The sequence below is a fragment of the Helicoverpa zea genome, chromosome 7, assembly GCF_022581195.2.
Source record: "Helicoverpa zea isolate HzStark_Cry1AcR chromosome 7, ilHelZeax1.1, whole genome shotgun sequence".
Taxonomy (NCBI): Eukaryota; Metazoa; Arthropoda; class Insecta; order Lepidoptera; family Noctuidae; genus Helicoverpa; species Helicoverpa zea.
The window spans coordinates 1,593,922-1,615,691 of record NC_061458.1 but is presented as its reverse complement, the minus strand read 5'-3'; the positions used below and the strand labels follow the sequence as shown (position 1 = coordinate 1,615,691).

Genomic DNA, 21,770 nt, shown 5'->3' with positions numbered 1-21,770 from the left:
ATTCAAAATTATTATCGACCCACTAATAAGCACAAACCAAATGAAGGCCCACTGTGAATTTCTATCCAGGACTGTTCAGATACCTAGAGGTCTACGGAGCCAATGGAAAGCAATCAATCTCATTTTTTACCCGTAAATTGGGCCACTCTACGACATTGCTCAGTCCTCATTATCTTATCGACAAACCATGTATAAAATGTAGTTTTCGCCTCCTCTGGCCTCCCTTGCAAAGTTTATCTCCACATGTCTCAGGGAAACTGCTTTCAGAATCAAGGCATGGCCGCGGTATTGTCTAGTTTTACTTATATCGGTCAAACGATCAGTTAGATGCTTACGCCACATATGGCCGGGGTGTCTTATGTCCTAGTTACCGGAGCTGCCATGCGCGAATTAAGTATCTCCAATCTAGACTTCTAGAGTAGTACGTACCTATGCTCTTGCTTTGTAGGTACTTACACACCTCGGTGGAGCTCTTTAAAGAAATGAATGCAAAATGAGCGTAGACGAAGGAAGAAACGATGATGTGACTTTGAAAGATGAGAATGTAGGGGAAAGTGGTATAAGATGGGGTCGTGGGTTAAGATGGGGATTGCGAAAAAAAGAATGTTCCAAACATGCTTTGAAATTACTACTAACGTCATCTAATGGCCTTTTGAGTAAATTATTCAGTGCCGCAAGTGTCATGGCAGAAAGTACGTGCATTGAGATTTCGTAAGTAATTTATTGATTTTGACGCTTTTAAGCTAATATTTCGATTAAGTGATCTACGTGACTGTGTGAAATATGTGACAATAAGACGGACGAAGTATTTTTTTCGTAAAGCTGACATATTATGCCAATTTATGAGCAATGTTTCAATCGATTAGCTCTGGTTTTCTAATCTCAAAAAAATAAAGTTTGGTAAATTGTCGTTTGGGGCATGATGGGGTACAAACTGCTATACTTACGGAATCTCCATATAAAGCTGAACTAGAAGAAAGACAAAGACGTAAGAAACCGAAAACACAAAATAAGAAGACACAAAAGAAACTCAATAAAAAACTAAAAAGCCACCCAAAAAAAAAATGATGAATCTGAGAGTGACACTGAGGATACTGAATGTTAATACTGTCAGGGTTTGTATTCTCAATCTACTGAAGGATGGATCACTCTTGTCAGTTGTGTGGAAGATGGGCGCATTGTCCATGTGCAGGAGTTGAAGACGACGATGAGGCGGTACATATTTGTCCAAATTGTGGCGACAGTGATTGATTTAATGTACCCCACAATCATACCCCATCTTGCCCCATTGACGAGGGCAAGATGGGGCAAAACACAGTTTTGAAAAAAAAAAAAATTCATATGAAGATTTAAATTTTTGAGTTATTGTTGATTAGAATATAAGAGTAATAAGACTGATTGTTTCTTAATTAAATTTTCTATGTTGTATAATAATTTTTTGTTTGTATTTCAGCAACTTTTCCTTAAAGGCCCCATCTTATACCACTTTCCCCTACGTATAGCCTGCAATGAAGAATAGAAGAGAATCTTGCACTTACACCACATATAATTTGGACAAACTGAATAGGACTATTTGATGAGGGTCTGGACACTCCCAAAACTGAGCAAATAGGTAATACAGTACCTACTTTCCTAAAAAAATTGCAACTACGCCATATTTTGTTGCGACAACACGCATATCCCCAGGTGACTCAAACCATCCCAGAATTTTACGACGCAATATGGTCCATTTTGCGTCATAATTTTGTAATAAATACATGTTATTCCAAATTATCAGAAGTAACAGACAGAAAAATGAAACAACTGCATAAAGGTCGCCCACTTTGGCCAAGACCAAGGCATAATGGCAGAGAAATGATATTGAAAAAATACAAAATTCCTATTTGTAAACAACATTCTGTAACGACCATTAATGATATATTTGTCCTTGACCGATATAAATTGCCCTACGGTGATAAAATTTGCCCCTGACTGATATACCTATGATATACTACCTAGATCGATAATTCTGAAAGGGGCACATTGAATAAGAAAACTACATTAAGCTACATACATAAGTTGCTCTATATCGACAGCTGTTCTCAATTTCGAAGCTTAACAAATATTTCGACTTTAGGAACTTGCTCAGAACTGTCATTCCCAAATTGTTATACATACATCGTAAACTTCCCTTTCCATACAATAGACTCTAGGTTGTGGAGTGGCTCAAAAGATGAAAAGAGGGTTCAGTTATCTGGCATTTTGAGTGAAGCAGGTGCTCTCGGGCATTGTTGCTTCAGGCGTTATCTGACACCTTAGCATGAAGCCTGTCTATGACTACCCTTGTCGAGAGGACTGGGCATGGGACATTTAAGTTGTGGCATATAACTTATTAATATCCAAATGCAGTTCGAAGCTGATATCACCTGCGCCCCTGCGGAGGAGTACACTCTTTCGTAAAGGACACCAGAAATAAAAACGAAGATTTTAAATCTTCTGGAACGTTCAGTCCAGGCCTAAACTGCTATATAAGGACAACAGAGATCATACAAAGGAATACGTGATTTTCCATTCGAAAGTATATTCTACGTTTAAAACCCGAACAGTAGGCAGCAGCTTGTTACAGTCACGTGTGCATTATTCTGTCACATGGCATTTATGGCAGCACGTGTTTCACGCGCAATAATGGGCAGACTTCGTCTTAAAAGCTCCTTAATTGACCACATCGAAAATATCTAACAGAGTAGAAATATTTATGTAATGGTTGAACGCACATTGATAAGGTATCTGTAGCGTATGTACGAGAATTTACGATTGCCATGCAGCCCACGGACGTTCCCCCACAATTGAAAAATACCATGTTGATGACATCGCAACATACAATGCAAATTCAGCTATTGCACATTGTTTTTATGTCGCAGTCATCTGGTTGAAGCTGCTATTTGATTGAACGACTTGCGCCGTCATTGAATGACTACATTCAATTGAATCACTGGGCCGAATGTTGATTGAACAAGCGTCACTCAACGTCCAGATAGTTTGCAGATTGAAACATAGCCCTTTGAACAGAGCGGACATGAAATCAGTCAGGTGATTTTTACGTAAGGCAAACATTCGTTTGATTACAGAACTTCGACAAAGTTCGATTTCATTAAATTATACAAATTTTCGTAGCTAACACATTTGCAAAAATTGGAATTGGTAGGTATCATAATTAGAAAATCGTTTTCTGTAAAAGATCATCAAAATTACTGAATTAACAAAAGATAAACAGAAATTTCGCATATGCCAAGCGCAATAATACAAAATCAACAAAAAGAGGTAGGTACAAGCCTTGCTCAGCAAAAAGAAGAAAAAGACTAATGTAATCTCGATTATACCTCTGCACACAATGGATCGGATTGCAACACCCTTTCAACAAGCGTTGCTCAACTCATAGTGAAGAATTCCATATAAACAGTTGATAGTCCATCCATCAGTGAAGTGTCAAGCAGGGGTCAACCCATAAACGAACAATAATGCTTTATTCCTAACAGCACGGCAATCTGCGCTGTGGAACGACTAAAAGGCCACTTGAGACCAATGCAAAAATGACGCGCCAATTACTGAGCATTTCTCGATCCACATACAAGAACATTTTAAAGACCATACTAACAAAAATATCGAGTGCATTTCATGAATTCTTATCGCTTTTCTCAGTATACTTCTCGTTAAACCCTTTCGTATATATAAACCACTCTCGAATGACATTCTGCTCAGAATAAATGTAATTCGAGAACCTACAGCTAAATATAATACCAACTCCTAAGAGGAAATAGTCCGTCAACAATGATAATATTCATATTAACGAGTAATTAAAGGTAAACATTAAAACTGGGGCTAACCATTAGTAGAAACATTAGTCCCTCAGCATAGTTTTGAAAACTCAATAATCCTCAACAAAAGCATGGCCCTTCAAAATGGCGCCATTTATGTCAGAGTATTTACTGTATGCGAAATTTTTGCACAAGCATTCGGCAAGCGTGTTTAACTTAATGAGATGCAGTATTATTTAAAAATATTCCTTTATTTATTTTCGCAGTACATTATATAATATTCTATCACGTCACTTGTTTACAAGGATGTTATCCCAAGCAATACGATCCGCCATTTTGTAAGAGCGTGGGTTACAAAATGGCGAACTACCAAGGTTTCCAAACATGGACATGAAATGAAACCTTAATCTTGACATTAAAATTTTAATCATGAAGGAATAATAAATAATAATTAGCAATGTACCTAATGATAAATATTAAATACAAGAAATTCAATCTATGGATATAGTCTGTAAATTGTTGAGAGGATGCGTATGCGCAATGAGTATGACGGGATGCGGCTGCAGCACGGCGGCGGGCAGAGGGCGCTGTCGGGCACCGCAGGGCTCGGCCGGCAGCGCCTGCGGCGTGGCCGCCGTGCGCCGCAGCACGGCGCCGCCGCGGATCACGCACGTCACTCCCGCACGAGGGTCACAATTCTCGTTTACACTAGGAGTCTCATCGTCTGAACACAAGTCAATAACCTCACAATCATTGTCCAAGCGCTTCAATGGGTCCATCGTCTCAGAATCTGCTGGCTGATCACAATCAAGTCCATCCACAAATACAATGTCTTTATCTTCTATGCACTGTTGTTTACTTTCTCTTTCTTTCCTCAAATTATCCAGGTACTCCTGTATTCTCTTTTCTGACATTCTATCTATATTGACGGTGATTGGTTTACACTTGAGAAGCAGCAATTGTGCTTTAATGTCGAGTACCTTTTTATTTCTTTGATAAGGAAAAACATAATTTCTGTTCCAGTAGCTCAGAGGCCGTCTGTACCTCACAGGGAACTGCTGGTTTTTTATTTTAACATTATAATTTTTACTAAAAGGAGTTGTGGTGCAGCAAAATCTTTCAATTCGCTCTCTGGAAAAACTCAAATCCCTCTGGGAATTTGTTTTGGCATTCCGCATGTAGGCAAGGGAGGAAAATGGATATGGTGGGCCCCGGTCAATGCTGGCAGCATTTCTAGGATTCTTTGGCTTTGTGCCATCATCAGGATCAGATTTCACGGGTTCCTCAAACTTTTGACCCAACGGGTGAAGTTTTAAAGCCGAGAGAAACTCAGGCAGACCGCCACTGATAGTACTTGATGGGATGTTTTCATTGTTGCATAGCCTCTCATGTGCTCTCAGAATATCCAAGTTGTCAAAGTGGCTGTCACAGTTATCACACAGGTATATGTCAGTAGATTTAATTTGTGTGTCTTCAGTGCTCTTGGGAGTATTTTTATGGTAATGTAGATTCTCATTTCTGAATGTAACTAAAAGTCTACCGTTGGGCCGGTAGTACAGGGATGTAGTGTGGTCTCGGTTGTCGACATACCTGAGCCGATTGCGAGGATACCTCGCGAGCTGCGCCGAAAACACCAGCAGGAATGCACTCTTGTGGAACTCGTAACATTTCTTCACTAAGTTCTTCAACCTCGTCTCCCAGTCCTTGGGCACCTCGGCGGGCCTCACAAAAGGGTGCGAAAACATGACATCCTTTGGCCACCAGGGTGGCTGGCGGATATCTTTCGCAGTATCATGTCCCCAGGAACATGTCACCATGAATGTTATGAACTTCTCCAGCTCAGCGGTCTTGATCAGCGACAACGCTGTCGGGTTGCCGTTAGCAAAAAGAAGCGGCAAGTTGGCGATCATGATTCCCGCTGACGCTTATGGTCATCGAAACCTGAGGGAGGCCAGCGCTTGCGATGTCAAACAGCGCAGGTTCACAATAACGGTTAATGCGCTACAGTCCATTTTAGCGGCGCTAATCGGGAACATTTATCACTCATAAGGATCGTCACAAATGCAGAAATACTTTACGCACTCTTACAAAACACAAATTGTAGCTTTATTCACAAAATTGTTCAGAGCGAGAGCGCTAACTAAAAAGAGAAAGATCCATAGATAGAGCCACCACAGACTTCATAAATCTTTGTTTCGACAAAATGTACTGCACTTTTGAACGTAAAGCGAGACGAGAAGCGGCGCAAAACGATAAATTGTTATTAAAAAAAAAACTCTTGTTTCTACTTTAGCGCCTATTTCTTTCCAAGTTATCCTCCATTTTGTATTTTTTAGATCGTTTCATTGGTGCTACTTTGGAACTTATGCTCTACTGACCAATCACAATTCGTAAATATTGTTGAACATTTTGAGGGACGTTGTTTATTTTTATTTTTTGTAGGACGATTTTCTATATATTAAAATGCCATTATAAATATACCTAATGAGATGGAGTTTTTATTAGGTACAGCTTTTATTAAGAATGGTATGGAAAGGAAACAGTAGATAACAGAACACTACAACACTACACACTATGGATACAAACTTAGACGACTTATCCTTTAAAAATGTAAACACTACATAGTTTGAAGAGTTATAGAACCTTATTTAGCATACAAATCTTACCAAGTATTATACAAAATTAAATCAATTTTTATATTTTTCAGCATATCGATAATCGAATTGTCTATCGGGTATTGGAGTGGGTACAGCTCTACAGAGCCCTCCCTGCTCCCTCCCTGGCCCTCTCACCAACGCTTGCTCATTGGCCATTGAACCAAGTGCCACTTTGATTTTGAGTTGTCAATTCAAAGTTGTCAAATATTTATCTGCTGTTGTTATCACATTGATAAACCAAGAAAATACAATGAAATAAAATAGATCCAGTTCATTTAGATTATTGCTGTGAAAATTGCAAAGCCTCTTTTATTTGGTTTAAATAATTATGTGTTCCCGGAACTGATTTAAAACGAAAAATGGTCAGTTATATTAGCAAGTTATAATATACATCGAAGAAAAAACAAATATAATTAGTTAAATGTTTGTATTGTTTACTGTTCACAGGAACACAATAGTGCCGATAGTTCTCCTAATTCGCCTTCAAAGAAATTTCCTGAAATCACCGATTATTTGTAAGTAAAATACAGCCTCCTTGGAAGAAAACCTGAATGTTGTTATTTTTCTTTGTTCAAGGCTTCTGCTGTGAATAATACTGGTTTTAAGGCCGACGGTTATTATTTACTGTGGTACTACATAACTATACTACTTAATATTCAAAAGAAACTTAAATATAAGTGGTTTGCAATAAATTAGGCATTCTTTTTTTAGTGTTCTGATGATAATCCCTAGTAGTGTATGTAAAAATAAGCTTTTTATTATTATTATAAAAAATATATGGATAATTATAGCAAATCTTAAAATCTATTTTTAAAGGTGTCTTCAATTCATTCACGCAGCAGTATTTTAAATGTGTAGTTGGAGGCATCTCTTGTTCAATCTAGTACAAGCAAAATCACAATAATAATACTTTATATCAGTATTTGGACAGCAACACCCAGGATCCAATCAACTAGCTCTCATGGTGTCATAAAACTTAATTCTATTTATTAAAAAAAAACAGAATGTCGGCTTCCTAAACATTTCTTATTTATTCAGGTATAACATATTGAACTCATGCATTTGTCACTAGGTTGGACCTACCAGCATGGAGTGTAGACAGCCTGAAAGCTATAGCCATTCAGCAGAGGCTGCCGCGCCCACGGAGCCTAGCCTGGGCCATACTGCTGAATGCCTTACCTCCACCTAACATGGATATTGTATCCAGGTAACAAGTTATAATTTAATTAGTGACCCCCTGCAGTCACTGACAACAACCATATTGAAATAGTTTGGACTTTGAATAGGATCACATAGCAGATAACTGATGCCGGAATATCATATTTCATACTGTCATATGGTTTGCAACAAAATCAATCAATTATAAAAGACTAGTCAATTAAACATTTTTGTCTCTTTGCAATTAGCCATATTACATACATAGGATTAAATAATATTTTTATAGATAAAGATATAAACTAAAGCATTTAATAAAAGTCGAGTTGGCTCTTATTCTGAGAATTATTCTGATGACATTACTTTGTTAATAATAAATTGACTCATCGGCTCTTTAACTTTGCCTTATACTTTTGCTTTTTTTATGTACAAGTTATTTTATTTCGTTATTCTGTCAGTACCAGAGAAAATTGTTGTCCTACATCCTACTTTTCTTGACATTTCATCAAATGTCCATCCTCCTACTGTGGGAGGCGTGTGTGTGAAGCGTGAGGCAATGTCAGTCTCTTACTGACTAAAACCCACCATGTTCCTTCTTAAGCCCTTTATGTCCCATGGCCGCAGTAACCCATTCGAACACTCCCGCAGCCCCCATAGTTATCCTGCATCTTGTCATTTTTGTTTTAATTACTTCTTTAAGAAACATCTGTATTGTTTTTGTTGTTTCAGTTTGAAAGCTCATAGGAATTTCTATGATGACTTGAGTGTGAAGCTGTCAATGGACCCAAGAGCTGTGATAGGAGACGATCCACTCTCACAGGATGATGAGGTATGTAGTCTATACAAAATATTTAAAAAGAGCTGGCCAAGTGCGAGTTGGACTCGCGACCAAGGGGTCCATAGCGATATCTAAAACTAAGTTTTTTTCCGCGGTTTCACCCGCGTCTCTTGGGAACTGTTGCCCGTACAAGTTAAAATGTAGCGTGTGTTACTCGCGAAGAGTGTACATACCTTTCCAACATTGATAGAATTTTTCAAATCAAATCAGTAGTTTCGAAGCCTTTAGCGTACAAACAAACAAACAAAAGCTAGTTCCTCTTTATTATATTATTATAGAAAAGAGCAAGAAAAAAAAGGGAACAAATATAATGACCACCATAAAATGCTTTGATACCCTAAGTTTTGCAACCAGAAATATCTACTGAACACCAGAAAAATAAAGTCTAAAAATGTAATAGTACCAGCTATTTTAGTCACGACTTCACTTTAAATTGTATTCGACCACCAAATTTAGTAAATGATCACCAACTCTTGACGACCAAATTAATGTATTATTTTTGCCTAAATAAGTCACTGTGATTGCCATGAAATGTAGGCTTATTACTAAATAAAGTATTATGATGCCATATTAAGTTATGTGTCCGGCTTGCAATGCATGCGTGAGTGTCAGTATGACGAGTGACAGGGGAAAATGGAAGAAAATGACATAGGGTAGGGTGTATGAACCGCGTGTAAAGTATGAACCATAGTACCTACCGGCCATACCTAACGTTGCTAGCTCGCGCAAAAATTATGTCGAGACTCCCTTGCCACGTCATGAAGTTTGGTCTATTCGCCGTGGGTCTGTCGCGATATACTCACACGTGAGCCGCGTCTTAGTCTTCTACTCAAGCAAAAACGACAAAAAAAGGTGAGTTTCTTTTTGTTGTTACTTTAATAATCTAACTCTTACTTAAATATGTGTGAATTGTATGTGTAATGTAGATCATTAGGCTTGTCTGAGACTATTTTTTGGAATTAATTCTCAACGGTTTTTGTATAAAACATGACCTAACATTTCCTAAGAGGGGGTGGGTACGCTGCGAGCCATTTATCCTGGGTAAGCAATGAACCACGGTTCATGGTGTATTGTGTACCACATTTTAGTGCTTTCTATGATATATGAACAGGTGGGAAGTATTATTAGACAGTTAACCTCTAAGTGTTAATGTGAGTACCTATCATTAATTACCATTATTCGTCTATTTCAGCATGGAGGAAAGCACGTAAAAAGGGTATCACACCGCGGAAGCTACACAAAGAGGTATAGAAAAAACACTTGTCAGGATTAAGCATTCGAAAAGCAGCAAAAACTGCAACCTTCTCTATCCAATATTGCGAGAGACGAAGTGCTTGTGCGAAGATATGTCACAAACAAAGTACAGGAACAATCCGTCTTGTAGACAAGAGCCCCATTATGATGCAAGTAAATTTTTTACTGCCCAACATGAAGACAGCATAAAGAAATGTTGATTGTTACAATTTGTTATTTGGACAATAAAAATACATAAGTCTGAATGTGATAAAAACACGTCGACTTTATCAGTGGCGTAGCGTGGGTGTCTGCCGCCCGGGGCAGTTGTCGATTTTGCCGCCCCTTCCCGTGTATTTTTTTTAAGAAGTGTTACTGGCCGTTTGTCATTTTTAACCGACTTCAAAAAAAGGGTTTTTTTTTGTATCGACGTTAAAAATCATCAAATGACCCTTCCCGCTGTGGGTTAGCAGCGGTGAGGGAGTGTCAGACTCTTACTGACTAAAAACCGTCGTGTTCCGTCGAAGGCCTTTTATGTTCCAGAGCCGCGGTAACTCTTTCGAACAAACCGCAGGCCCGGCAGAAGGGGGAGGTTCTCAAGTAGACTTTTCTTTTATATCTTTGTTACTTGATTTCTTGAAGGTTTTTAAATTCTTTTAGGTACGCAGGCTAGCGAAGTAGGTACCTATAAGTATATATGAAATTGAAATAATTTAAAAAGCGGGGCTACTTTCAACTGTTTAACAAATTAATTTAATTTACTGGACTAACACTTAAATTAGTTTCCATGGAAGCGTGAAATTTGCCTTGTATCTAGGTAGGTATTGCTTATAGCATTCAAGTTTATCTAAACCAGCGGTTCTTAACCTTTTAGTCATGAGGGACCACCTCATCGGTTTAGCTAAATTAGCACTCTGCTAAACGCATGTCCGCAGTTGTGTAGGTAAGCAAATGCAAATAAAGATAAACTTGGCTATGTAGTTGCCAAATGCGCGAGCGAAGCGAGCGCGAAATTTTTTCAGACTTAAACCAAATATTACGTAAAATTTAGCCCAAACGTACTTAACTTTTTGTTTGTTGACAGATGCAAAAATAAGGGCATATCGTTTTTAAATACGCGAGCGAAGCGAGCGCGAAATTTGTATCGTACTTAAAACAAAAATTACGTAAAATTTAGCCCAAACGTACTTAACGTTTTGTTTGTTGACAAATGCAAAAATAAGGGCCATAAAATATAGTTTCTGAATACGTGAGCGAAGCGAGCGCGAAATTTTTATCGGACTTAAACCAAATATTACGTAAAATTTAGCCCAAACGTACTTAACTTTTTGTTTGTTGACAAATGTAAAATTAAGCGTTTACAGTTTCTGAATACGCGAGCGAATCGAGCGCGAAATTTTAATTATTTTTTATTTAAGACTCAAAACCAAAATTACGTAAAATGTGTCACGTGTGTTTTAAGTACCAAATTTTAACAATTATTAATTTTAAGTTTCAACTTTCTTGTTTAATGTTTTGTTATTGTTAGACAGTTTTATGTAGCGGCGCAGATACTAGTTGCGAACATTTTTTTTTTAATTGGGTAAATTTTGCCGCCCCCTAAAAGCTGTCGCCCGGGGAATTTGCCCCCCCTGCCCCCCCCACGCTACGCCACTGGACTTTATAATGCTAAGAGCATTTTAATTCATATAAATATACAAGTATAAAATGTTTTTTCTTTTTTTCCGGAAAGAGTTTGTGCGTAACTTTTAAGATGTTCATAATTATTGTTAAAAATTAAGTTTTAAGGCTGATTTGTTGGTTCTTATATGTATGTATAACCCGAAACTTAATAATTATAAAAAGTTATAAATAGTGTATTTATTTTTCTTTAAAACAAATGATAATTTTTTTTTTATATCACCGTGATTCATTGTGTACCACATGGTTCATTTAATACCACCCCCCCGGTTCTTTGTGTACCCCTAGGAGTACGCTATGAACCATTTCTCATGTTAAAAAAAAACATGTATAAATCAGGCAACAGCAAATGTTTTCCACTTATTTCAACACAATTTGGCAGCTTATTAAATAACCTATCATTTGAGACAAAAATATTTTCTTAGACTGTAAAAACGAGCGCGCTAGAGATCTCCAAACTTTTGGTGGTTCAATGGCTACCACCCTACCCTATTGCGCCGACGCCAAGTAAAATTGGGAACAGGGCAGGAGAAAGAAGAAGAAGAATGTGTTTCTCAATACACTCTTATCGCACTGTTTAGAGGCATGCAATAGACAATTTTCCACGCTAGTGCAGGAAAAGGGTCCCCAAAATGTTATTACATTTATTTTATCAGGCCGAACTTATTTTTTTGGAGTCAGTTTACTTAAACAGGATAGCAAGATGTAAAAACTTTTTTGATGATCATTTACTACTTTTGGTGATCATTTACTACTTTTGGGATAACAATGATTTTTTTGGACTCATTTTGCTTAAATAGGATAGCAGAATTTAAAAACTTTGGTTATAATCTTACTTTAAAATGGTGGTTTAATTTTGGTGATCATTTACTATTTTTGGCTTACGCATGATTTATTTTGGAGTAATTTCACTTAAATAGGATAGCAAAGTGTTAAAACTTTGGTGATAGTTTTACATTAAAATGCGGGTTTCATTTTGGTGATCATTTACTATTTTTGTCTGCTGTTTGTTACTATATCTGGTGATCAGTTAAACATAAGCCGAAAAAAAATCTTGTTTGTTGTACAAGAGTAGCAGTCTGCCGTAAAACTACATTTAATGTTTTTTCTAATACATAAGTTTCACATACAGCTGCAAGGGCAAGGTTAATGAATGTGCAACATTTTTCTAAACAATATAACATAAAAGAATGTGAGAAATTAAACAAAGAAATATTACAAATAATATTCTTAAGACAACTGGAAAATTAAAACAAATATAACTTCACCTTGTTGATTTGAATAAGTTAATAACCTGCTTGAAGGTTGTGTTACGGTATCGAATTTAGTCTACAATAACTTGTTTGGACGCGACCTATTAATTCTGCCGAATATGAACATTTGGCTACATCTATGTAGGTATAATTATGCATACTACATTCACATAAGTTTCAAGGACAGAGAAATATTCCTGGTGAATCTGTATAAAGTTATCATAAATTGTATTATTATCACATTTCACACTAATATTATAAAGACGAATGTTTGTGTTCTTTCGTTTCTTCTTTAGTGTAGAAGGCTAAATGGATTTTGATGAAACTTGCCGTAATGATAGCTTCATCAGAAAAAATAGGGAAGCCTTTTTATCCCGGCGCGGGAAGAAGTTGCCTCACTCTTCTCTTCTTTTTGTTTCTTTTTTGTATTTTTGTCGAGAAGTTGCCTCACTATGCCAAAAAAAATTACATCAGCCTTTGTGTTTTGTTTCAGAGCGTATGGAAACAGCATTTCTGTGATAACGAGCTGAAAACGCTCATACTTCAGGATGTCGTCAGGACATTTCCTGAGGAGCAGTATTTTAGAGAGAAAGATGTGCAGGACCTTATGGTAAGACCCCTGGGTATATGTAACATAAGCGCAAGTGCCAAAACAGATGCTAAAAGGTCATCGATCTTACTTGGAGTTTTCTTAAAATTTTAGCGGTTTAAAAGACCCCAAGCTTAATTAAAATTAATTTCAATATTCCCATATTCTCCAGTCCTCGACTTGGTTAATTCTCCTGATGTTATTTTCTAATGAATATTTTCCATTTTGCAATAAATAGATAAAGGAAACATTTCTTTTTATAACCACAGGTGCGTATCCTATTCTTCTGGGCGCGTTCCCACGCTAACGTGGGGTACAGGCAGGGCATGCACGAGATCCTAGCGCCCGTGTTGTTCGAACTGCATCTCGATAGGAAATATGCACCTGATGATTTAGGGTAAGTGGTTTTATGCACTCCTAGTTTTCTCTCGATTGTTTCTCGCTATTTTAACCACGTCCTGGGGGAACTTCTTCGAGCATCCGGATAAAGTATAGGCTATTTCACTGTCACCCGAGGATAATGTAGCTTCCTTATAGTAAAATAATTTTTCGGCTAAATGGTTCCTGAGATGAGTACTTTCAAGTAAATAAACTCTTCAGCATTGAAATATAGTTTAACTATAAATATATGTTTTTGTATAAATAGCTTATGTATTGAAAACAGCTATTGGCTACTTTTTATCTGTCTCCGAGAAATAGTTCCCGTGAGACACGTGTTAAATGGTTGGCGGAAGCCATTTTATAATGTTAGGATCATTTCTTAATTCAGTTTCTTTTTTTTTTTTCAGAGACAAGTTAAAGTATATATTGAAAGAAGACTGTTTAGAACATGATAGCTAGTAAGTATTGTACATCTAGTTCATTTTAAATTTAGCGCATTTTCTATCAGCGATTGCGCAAAAAATACATTTTACATTAAACAGAGGACCTAAAATGTTTGTGTATTTTCAGCATGCTTTTCAGTGCAATAATGAAAGGCTTAGAAAGATTCTATACGACGGGTGATATTGTACCTACGTCTTGTGGTAGACTACCCACATCCAAAATGTCTCACGTGAGTATAAATGCGCTAATATGTAAAAGGAAAAATATACCTACTAAATAAAACAAACAATAAGGAATTTTCAGTTGCGATTGTACAAGGAAAAAATATAAATCGTACTCCTGCAGTTCCTAGAAAATGTTGGCTACCGTTTTACAATAATTGTATTTTGCTTTGTCTTCAAATTGGGCAACTTCAGATTCTGCGCTAAGTTTTGCGCAAACTTCTCTCTTACGTTTTAACCATCGATGCAAAAAAGAGTATTATCCATTTGACCGCTCTGTATCTGTGTCTGTGGCACTTGTAGCTCTTAAAAGAATGAACTGATTTGTATGCGGTTTTTTTTCAAAGTACCTATGTATTTTTATTGTTTCAGAACCCTAATGAAGTGATAAGATATTTAGACAAAGTGAGGGAGGAGTTTTTAGTGCCTCTGGACCTCGAACTATCTTTACATTTAGTTGAATGCAATATATCTATGGAACTGTTTGGGATGTAAGTGTACTGATAAATATACTAACTTTCTTTGATTTCTCGCAGTATCTAGAAAATGTTAAATATTGACAACAGAAGCATCTATTAATGACCCTAAGAATTATTATTCAAGAAGAATTTATTTCAAAGAGCACAAGACCAAAATTAACCAAACTGTTAATCAGAAGAATAGGAAAAATACTTAAGAACTGGTCTAAAATATGCAAACCTACATTACATTTTTATTTTTATCCTCAATGTGATTTTACTTCGCTCTTTTTTTCTATCATAATTTTTTCCCTATAACAGTCGGTGGTTAAGACTACTATTTGGTCGCGAGTTCCCTCGGTCAGAGATCCCTAACCTATGGGGCTTTCTATTCGCCGACGGACCGATGTTCCCGAACTTACATTACGTTATCGTCGCCATGTTGGTCTCTATGCGGAATACATGTAAGTCTTTATGTTCTTATTATTGAAAATGAAAATATTATTTTTGTGTTCAATGTAATTTATGATTGACCCAATACTTTGCCTTGCGGTACCCCCGTTCTATGTATGACCCGAGAAAGATGTGCACGTACAATTTTTACTTTTTTATTGTCTATGTACAGGATAGGATTACTTTTAAAGCATAATCATGAATTCTGAAGCTTTTTAATGTAGTTTATAAGTAACAAATATTGTCTGAACGTGATGCACTCAATCAAATGCTTTAGAGGTGTCCTAGTCAGTACATATAATTCAAAACGGGCAACTGCTTGCTGTGCAATTATTTTTATTTTATATATTTCACTAAACTATAAATGCCTGTTCAAATACAAGTGGCATGTAAGAATCAGGAAAGTTGCCGGCAACGTATGCTATATTTTTTTGACTAATGAATTATGCTTTTTCCGCCCTTTTCTATACGGGGACAAATAGACCTCTAATATGCAACCAATGTTCGTAAACAGTATTAGACCCAGACCCTGGCGTGATACTGTCAGCGCTGATGCGTCCGTCGTGCCTGTGCGTGGGCTACGTGTGTGCACTCGCCCTGCACCTGCGGGCGCCGCTAGAGTTCCCGCGCCCGCCCGTCAGGCAGGAGAATACTAATCACAAGTTAGTGTCTATATCTAGTTTTAGACCCAGACCCATATTTATTGACTGTGCAGCTAAAAGATGAGATCGATTAGCCTCAGACTCGGATATACAATACACATCTCTATTTACAAAAGTACTCATTATTAATCTATTTTCAGCAACAACACGGAATCCCAAACCCTAAAACCTTGGAGCAGCATCGAACACATAAACACGGACGGCGACTCCGGGTCGGAGGGCGTCGCGGAGGGGGCCGACGTGGCGCGAGAGCTCGCCGCACTCGCACTGCTGCGCGCGCAGCTCCCACGCGCCGCCGCCGCACTCGCACGTGCCCTGCCGCGCCCGCCGCCGCACGTGCAGCAGCCGCTGCAGCAGATACTGCAGGTACATACATACACAGCTCCCACGCGCCGCCGCCGCACTCGCACGTGCCCTGCCGCGCCCGCCGCCGCACGTGCAGCAGCCGCTGCAGCAGATACTGCAGGTACATACATACACAGCTCCCACGCGCCGCCGCCGCACTCGCACGTGCCCTGCCGCGCCCGCCGCCGCACGTGCAGCAGCCGCTGCAGCAGATACTGCAGGTACATACATACACAGCTCCCACGCGCCGCCGCCGCACTCGCACGTGCCCTGCCGCGCCCGCCGCCGCACGTGCAGCAGCCGCTGCAGCAGATACTGCAGGTACATACATACACAGCTCCCACGCGCCGCCGCCGCACTCGCACGTGCCCTGCCGCGCCCGCCGCCGCACGTGCAGCAGCCGCTGCAGCAGATACTGCAGGTACATACATACACAGCTCCCACGCGCCGCCGCCGCACTCGCACGTGCCCTGCCGCGCCCGCCGCCGCACGTGCAGCAGCCGCTGCAGCAGATACTGCAGGTACATACATACACAGCTCCCACGCGCCGCCGCCGCACTCGCACGTGCCCTGCCGCGCCCGCCGCCGCACGTGCAGCAGCCGCTGCAGCAGATACTGCAGGTACATACATACACAGCTCCCACGCGCCGCCGCCGCACTCGCACGTGCCCTGCCGCGCCCGCCGCCGCACGTGCAGCAGCCGCTGCAGCAGATACTGCAGGTACATACATACACAGCTCCCACGCGCCGCCGCCGCACTCGCACGTGCCCTGCCGCGCCCGCCGCCGCACGTGCAGCAGCCGCTGCAGCAGATACTGCAGGTACATACATACACAGCTCCCACGCGCCGCCGCCGCACTCGCACGTGCCCTGCCGCGCCCGCCGCCGCACGTGCAGCAGCCGCTGCAGCAGATACTGCAGGTACATACATACACAGCTCCCACGCGCCGCCGCCGCACTCGCACGTGCCCTGCCGCGCCCGCCGCCGCACGTGCAGCAGCCGCTGCAGCAGATACTGCAGGTACATACATACACAGCTCCCACGCGCCGCCGCCGCACTCGCACGTGCCCTGCCGCGCCCGCCGCCGCACGTGCAGCAGCCGCTGCAGCAGATACTGCAGGTACATACATACACAGCTCCCACGCGCCGCCGCCGCACTCGCACGTGCCCTGCCGCGCCCGCCGCCGCACGTGCAGCAGCCGCTGCAGCAGATACTGCAGGTACATACATACACAGCTCCCACGCGCCGCCGCCGCACTCGCACGTGCCCTGCCGCGCCCGCCGCCGCACGTGCAGCAGCCGCTGCAGCAGATACTGCAGGTACATACATACACAGCTCCCACGCGCCGCCGCCGCACTCGCACGTGCCCTGCCGCGCCCGCCGCCGCACGTGCAGCAGCCGCTGCAGCAGATACTGCAGGTACATACATACACAGCTCCCACGCGCCGCCGCCGCACTCGCACGTGCCCTGCCGCGCCCGCCGCCGCACGTGCAGCAGCCGCTGCAGCAGATACTGCAGGTACATACATACACAGCTCCCACGCGCCGCCGCCGCACTCGCACGTGCCCTGCCGCGCCCGCCGCCGCACGTGCAGCAGCCGCTGCAGCAGATACTGCAGGTACATACATACACAGCTCCCACGCGCCGCCGCCGCACTCGCACGTGCCCTGCCGCGCCCGCCGCCGCACGTGCAGCAGCCGCTGCAGCAGATACTGCAGGTACATACATACACAGCTCCCACGCGCCGCCGCCGCACTCGCACGTGCCCTGCCGCGCCCGCCGCCGCACGTGCAGCAGCCGCTGCAGCAGATACTGCAGGTACATACATACACAGCTCCCACGCGCCGCCGCCGCACTCGCACGTGCCCTGCCGCGCCCGCCGCCGCACGTGCAGCAGCCGCTGCAGCAGATACTGCAGGTACATACATACACAGCTCCCACGCGCCGCCGCCGCACTCGCACGTGCCCTGCCGCGCCCGCCGCCGCACGTGCAGCAGCCGCTGCAGCAGATACTGCAGGTACATACATACACAGCTCCCACGCGCCGCCGCCGCACTCGCACGTGCCCTGCCGCGCCCGCCGCCGCACGTGCAGCAGCCGCTGCAGCAGATACTGCAGGTACATACATACACAGCTCCCACGCGCCGCCGCCGCACTCGCACGTGCCCTGCCGCGCCCGCCGCCGCACGTGCAGCAGCCGCTGCAGCAGATACTGCAGGTACATACATACACAGCTCCCACGCGCCGCCGCCGCACTCGCACGTGCCCTGCCGCGCCCGCCGCCGCACGTGCAGCAGCCGCTGCAGCAGATACTGCAGGTACATACATACACAGCTCCCACGCGCCGCCGCCGCACTCGCACGTGCCCTGCCGCGCCCGCCGCCGCACGTGCAGCAGCCGCTGCAGCAGATACTGCAGGTACATACATACACAGCTCCCACGCGCCGCCGCCGCACTCGCACGTGCCCTGCCGCGCCCGCCGCCGCACGTGCAGCAGCCGCTGCAGCAGATACTGCAGGTACATACATACACAGCTCCCACGCGCCGCCGCCGCACTCGCACGTGCCCTGCCGCGCCCGCCGCCGCACGTGCAGCAGCCGCTGCAGCAGATACTGCAGGTACATACATACACAGCTCCCACGCGCCGCCGCCGCACTCGCACGTGCCCTGCCGCGCCCGCCGCCGCACGTGCAGCAGCCGCTGCAGCAGATACTGCAGGTACATACATACACAGCTCCCACGCGCCGCCGCCGCACTCGCACGTGCCCTGCCGCGCCCGCCGCCGCACGTGCAGCAGCCGCTGCAGCAGATACTGCAGGTACATACATAGCTAGAAAATCTTGGCCAACATTTTGTTTTTTTTGACGTGGCAACTTACTCATACTACGGGCTGCATGCACGATGCAGATGACGTTGTTGTCCGTTAGGCTCATTGTCGCGTTGCGCAAACGAGAGCGCGGCACGAACGAGAGAGAGGCATGATTGGCTCGATTAATTTCCACTCCTTCTGTGAATTATGCTACTGTAATGTTTGACGTTGTCACGTCAAACTGGCATCTGTAAACCGACTTTATAGACAACCAATATTTTACATTAATAGCATGTGATGTCAATACCGAACAATACTTCAAAGATGGGACAGTTTTCTTTACATATTTCCTCCATTACACACCCAATCATCCTCAAAAAAAAAAATATTATAAAAAAATATATTAAGACAACATTTATAACTCAACAGCTAGCAGCCCTTCTACAATGCCGCAACCACGCCTTAATAGACGTCGAAACCGCTCTCGAAGCAGCTGAAGGTCAACAAACCACTGAAAAGATCGGCCGCCGGCAACTAGTCCCCGTCGCCATGATTACGAAGCAAGGACAACAGAAACAGGTAATAAAACCTCTAAACAAAGTAAAGGAGGTCCCACTCAAAGTGTTCCACCAAGGAGAATGTGTTGCCAGTGATCTACCCTTCTTGGATCCTTTAAGATTGAGGACAGAGTGACTAAGGACAAAACTTATGTTGTACAGCTATTATCATTGATTTTAAGGTCTTTTTAATATAATAGTTTTGATTTTAAGTCATTCTCATTGTTGGTTTATGAATGGATTTTTAACAAAGTACATTTTCATTTAACAACAAAATTGTTCTAAGTTTTGCTCATTAAAATGGTTTCTTTGCCACTAAGATTTCTCTGACATCGAAAAAGGGTGTCTCGAATTTGTCTTGTCAGCTAATTAGTTTCGAATTTTACTTTTTTATATTGTGTTATAAATTCTTAAAGTTTATGAATACGTATTTCTTTTATAAAGTTTAAATTTTCATAGAAAATTTAGTTTTAATTAGATTTTTAGACTAGTCAGGTCACAAAATAGTAGTAAGTCTAAGCTTTGGCGAAAATAATATTTAAGGTCTAAGATATAATTGTTATAAAAAGCTGCGTATCATGCATTTAATTTTACACTCGTTTGTCTACCAATGTGATTATAGTAGATTTAAGAAAATATCTTATTAATACTCTGTGGATATGCAAATGTTTATATGGATCTGTGGTTCAGGGAAAAATGGTGTGACCAATTAAATATTAATTGGGTTTGTGTAAAAAAGGTCTTGCTTATCTTAAAAATGTGCAATGATTTGTCAAAATTTACGGTAGCTAACTAAATATTAAGTGGAAGACATTATTTTGATTAATTTATGTTTTTTTTTTGTATTACCTGAGGATAAAAAAAAAACTGCATAGGTATGCAAGAATTTTCTACTTTTGGACATGCTCACTATATTTACGCATATTACGAGATTTTTTATTCCAAAATTAAATATAGCTCTTTGTAAGTAAAGCCGCAATTTCTAAATTTTAACAACATATTACATTTTGTATTGCTGTTTAATCAAATATCAGTTTAAAAGTTATCATATACTAACGAAATATATATAACATTAATATGAATGTAAGGTGAGCAGTATTTGTATAATCCAGTATTTAAACAGTTTCTTACAATTTTATCGCTGTTACAGTTTAAATCACTAAATCACTCTGGACTGCCATAGTTTTCATATTCGTTTATAAACAAAAAAAAATGTTCTTTCTAAAAATAAGTTCAAATGTAAGTTATTATATAAAAGCTACATCAAAGTGTTTGATATACCTATCTTCGTCCGTGCTTCTTTATTTAATAAGTATAACTATTAAATAAAAATGAAAATACAATTGTTAATAGACATTGAATTGTATGTTGTTTATTTTATTTTTTAGTGATTTTTTCAATCAATTAATTTAAAAGAATACTGTTCTGTCTTTGTTTCTAATACTAGTTGGCTGGTTTATGTGAAGTAAAACAAATATTTTATTATTTACGAAACTAAAATTTATGGATATTAGGAAAAGAAGTTTTAAGATATTAATGTTACAACTTTTAAAATCTGCTTTGTAATATAAAACTTGTATGTTATTTTAAAGATGATACTTATACTCAGTGTAAATACTTTAATTATTTTTATATTGAGCCAAGTTTCGGCAGTCGTTTCATATATTACATACAAGTAGCGCATTGTTACATATTAATATGTTTATTATCTTGTAAAAAGTTTCTAGTTATGTGGGCCACGCTATTATGAGGGATTTTGATCTATACCTCATTTTTACTCTAGATTTTTGGTCTTCAAAAATCTGTAATAATTATTCAATACAGTTTTTCAAGAAGTTTATGCTTAAGTCTTGGTTCAATGTATCAGTAGATTTAATTAATGTGATAGATAGATAATTGCTTCATTTAAAAAATGTTTGAACAAACATATTGGCTGTTATGCAAGTGATTTTCGTACAATGGAACGTAGTGGTAGTAGTTAAGTGTATATTTTGCTGTTTAGATGTAAGCCAAAGAACAAGATAATATGTATGAGCCTTTGGAATTTATGAAAAATGAATAAAATATATTTTTTCGTCATACTTCTTTTATTTTTTCGTCCTCATGGCCACAACAAAGTCTTTGACTGATTTAATGCCATCGTCGTCGATAGAGACTGCGGTATCAACCAGTTAAAATATTTTTTTCCATAGAAATAGCGTTTATCTATCACCGTATGCCGTAGCATCGTGGTTCTAT

At 40.9% G+C, this 21,770-nt stretch overlaps 2 protein-coding genes across 2 annotated transcripts; one reads left to right on the top strand and one right to left on the bottom strand.

Annotated features, from left to right (window-relative positions):
* Positions 1–4,203: 4,203 nt before the first annotated feature.
* On the bottom strand, positions 4,204–6,114 carry LOC124631997. The gene has a single exon (XM_047166648.1). It carries the CDS (start codon positions 5,702–5,704, stop codon positions 4,286–4,288), a length of 1,419 nt encoding a protein of 472 aa, XP_047022604.1. The 5' UTR covers positions 5,705–6,114; the 3' UTR covers positions 4,204–4,285.
* A 498-nt stretch (positions 6,115–6,612) lies between these two features.
* LOC124631969 (TBC1 domain family member 5) lies at positions 6,613–21,611 on the top strand. The gene is made up of 13 exons (XM_047166619.1): positions 6,613–6,813; positions 6,899–6,966; positions 7,524–7,658; positions 8,336–8,435; positions 13,104–13,220; positions 13,469–13,596; positions 13,988–14,038; positions 14,151–14,253; positions 14,618–14,736; positions 15,025–15,167; positions 15,671–15,818; positions 15,959–16,184; positions 19,405–21,611. Exons 1-13 carry the CDS (start codon positions 6,811–6,813, stop codon positions 19,666–19,668), a joined length of 1,605 nt encoding a protein of 534 aa, XP_047022575.1. The 5' UTR covers positions 6,613–6,810; the 3' UTR covers positions 19,669–21,611.
* Positions 21,612–21,770: the final 159 nt, after the last annotated feature.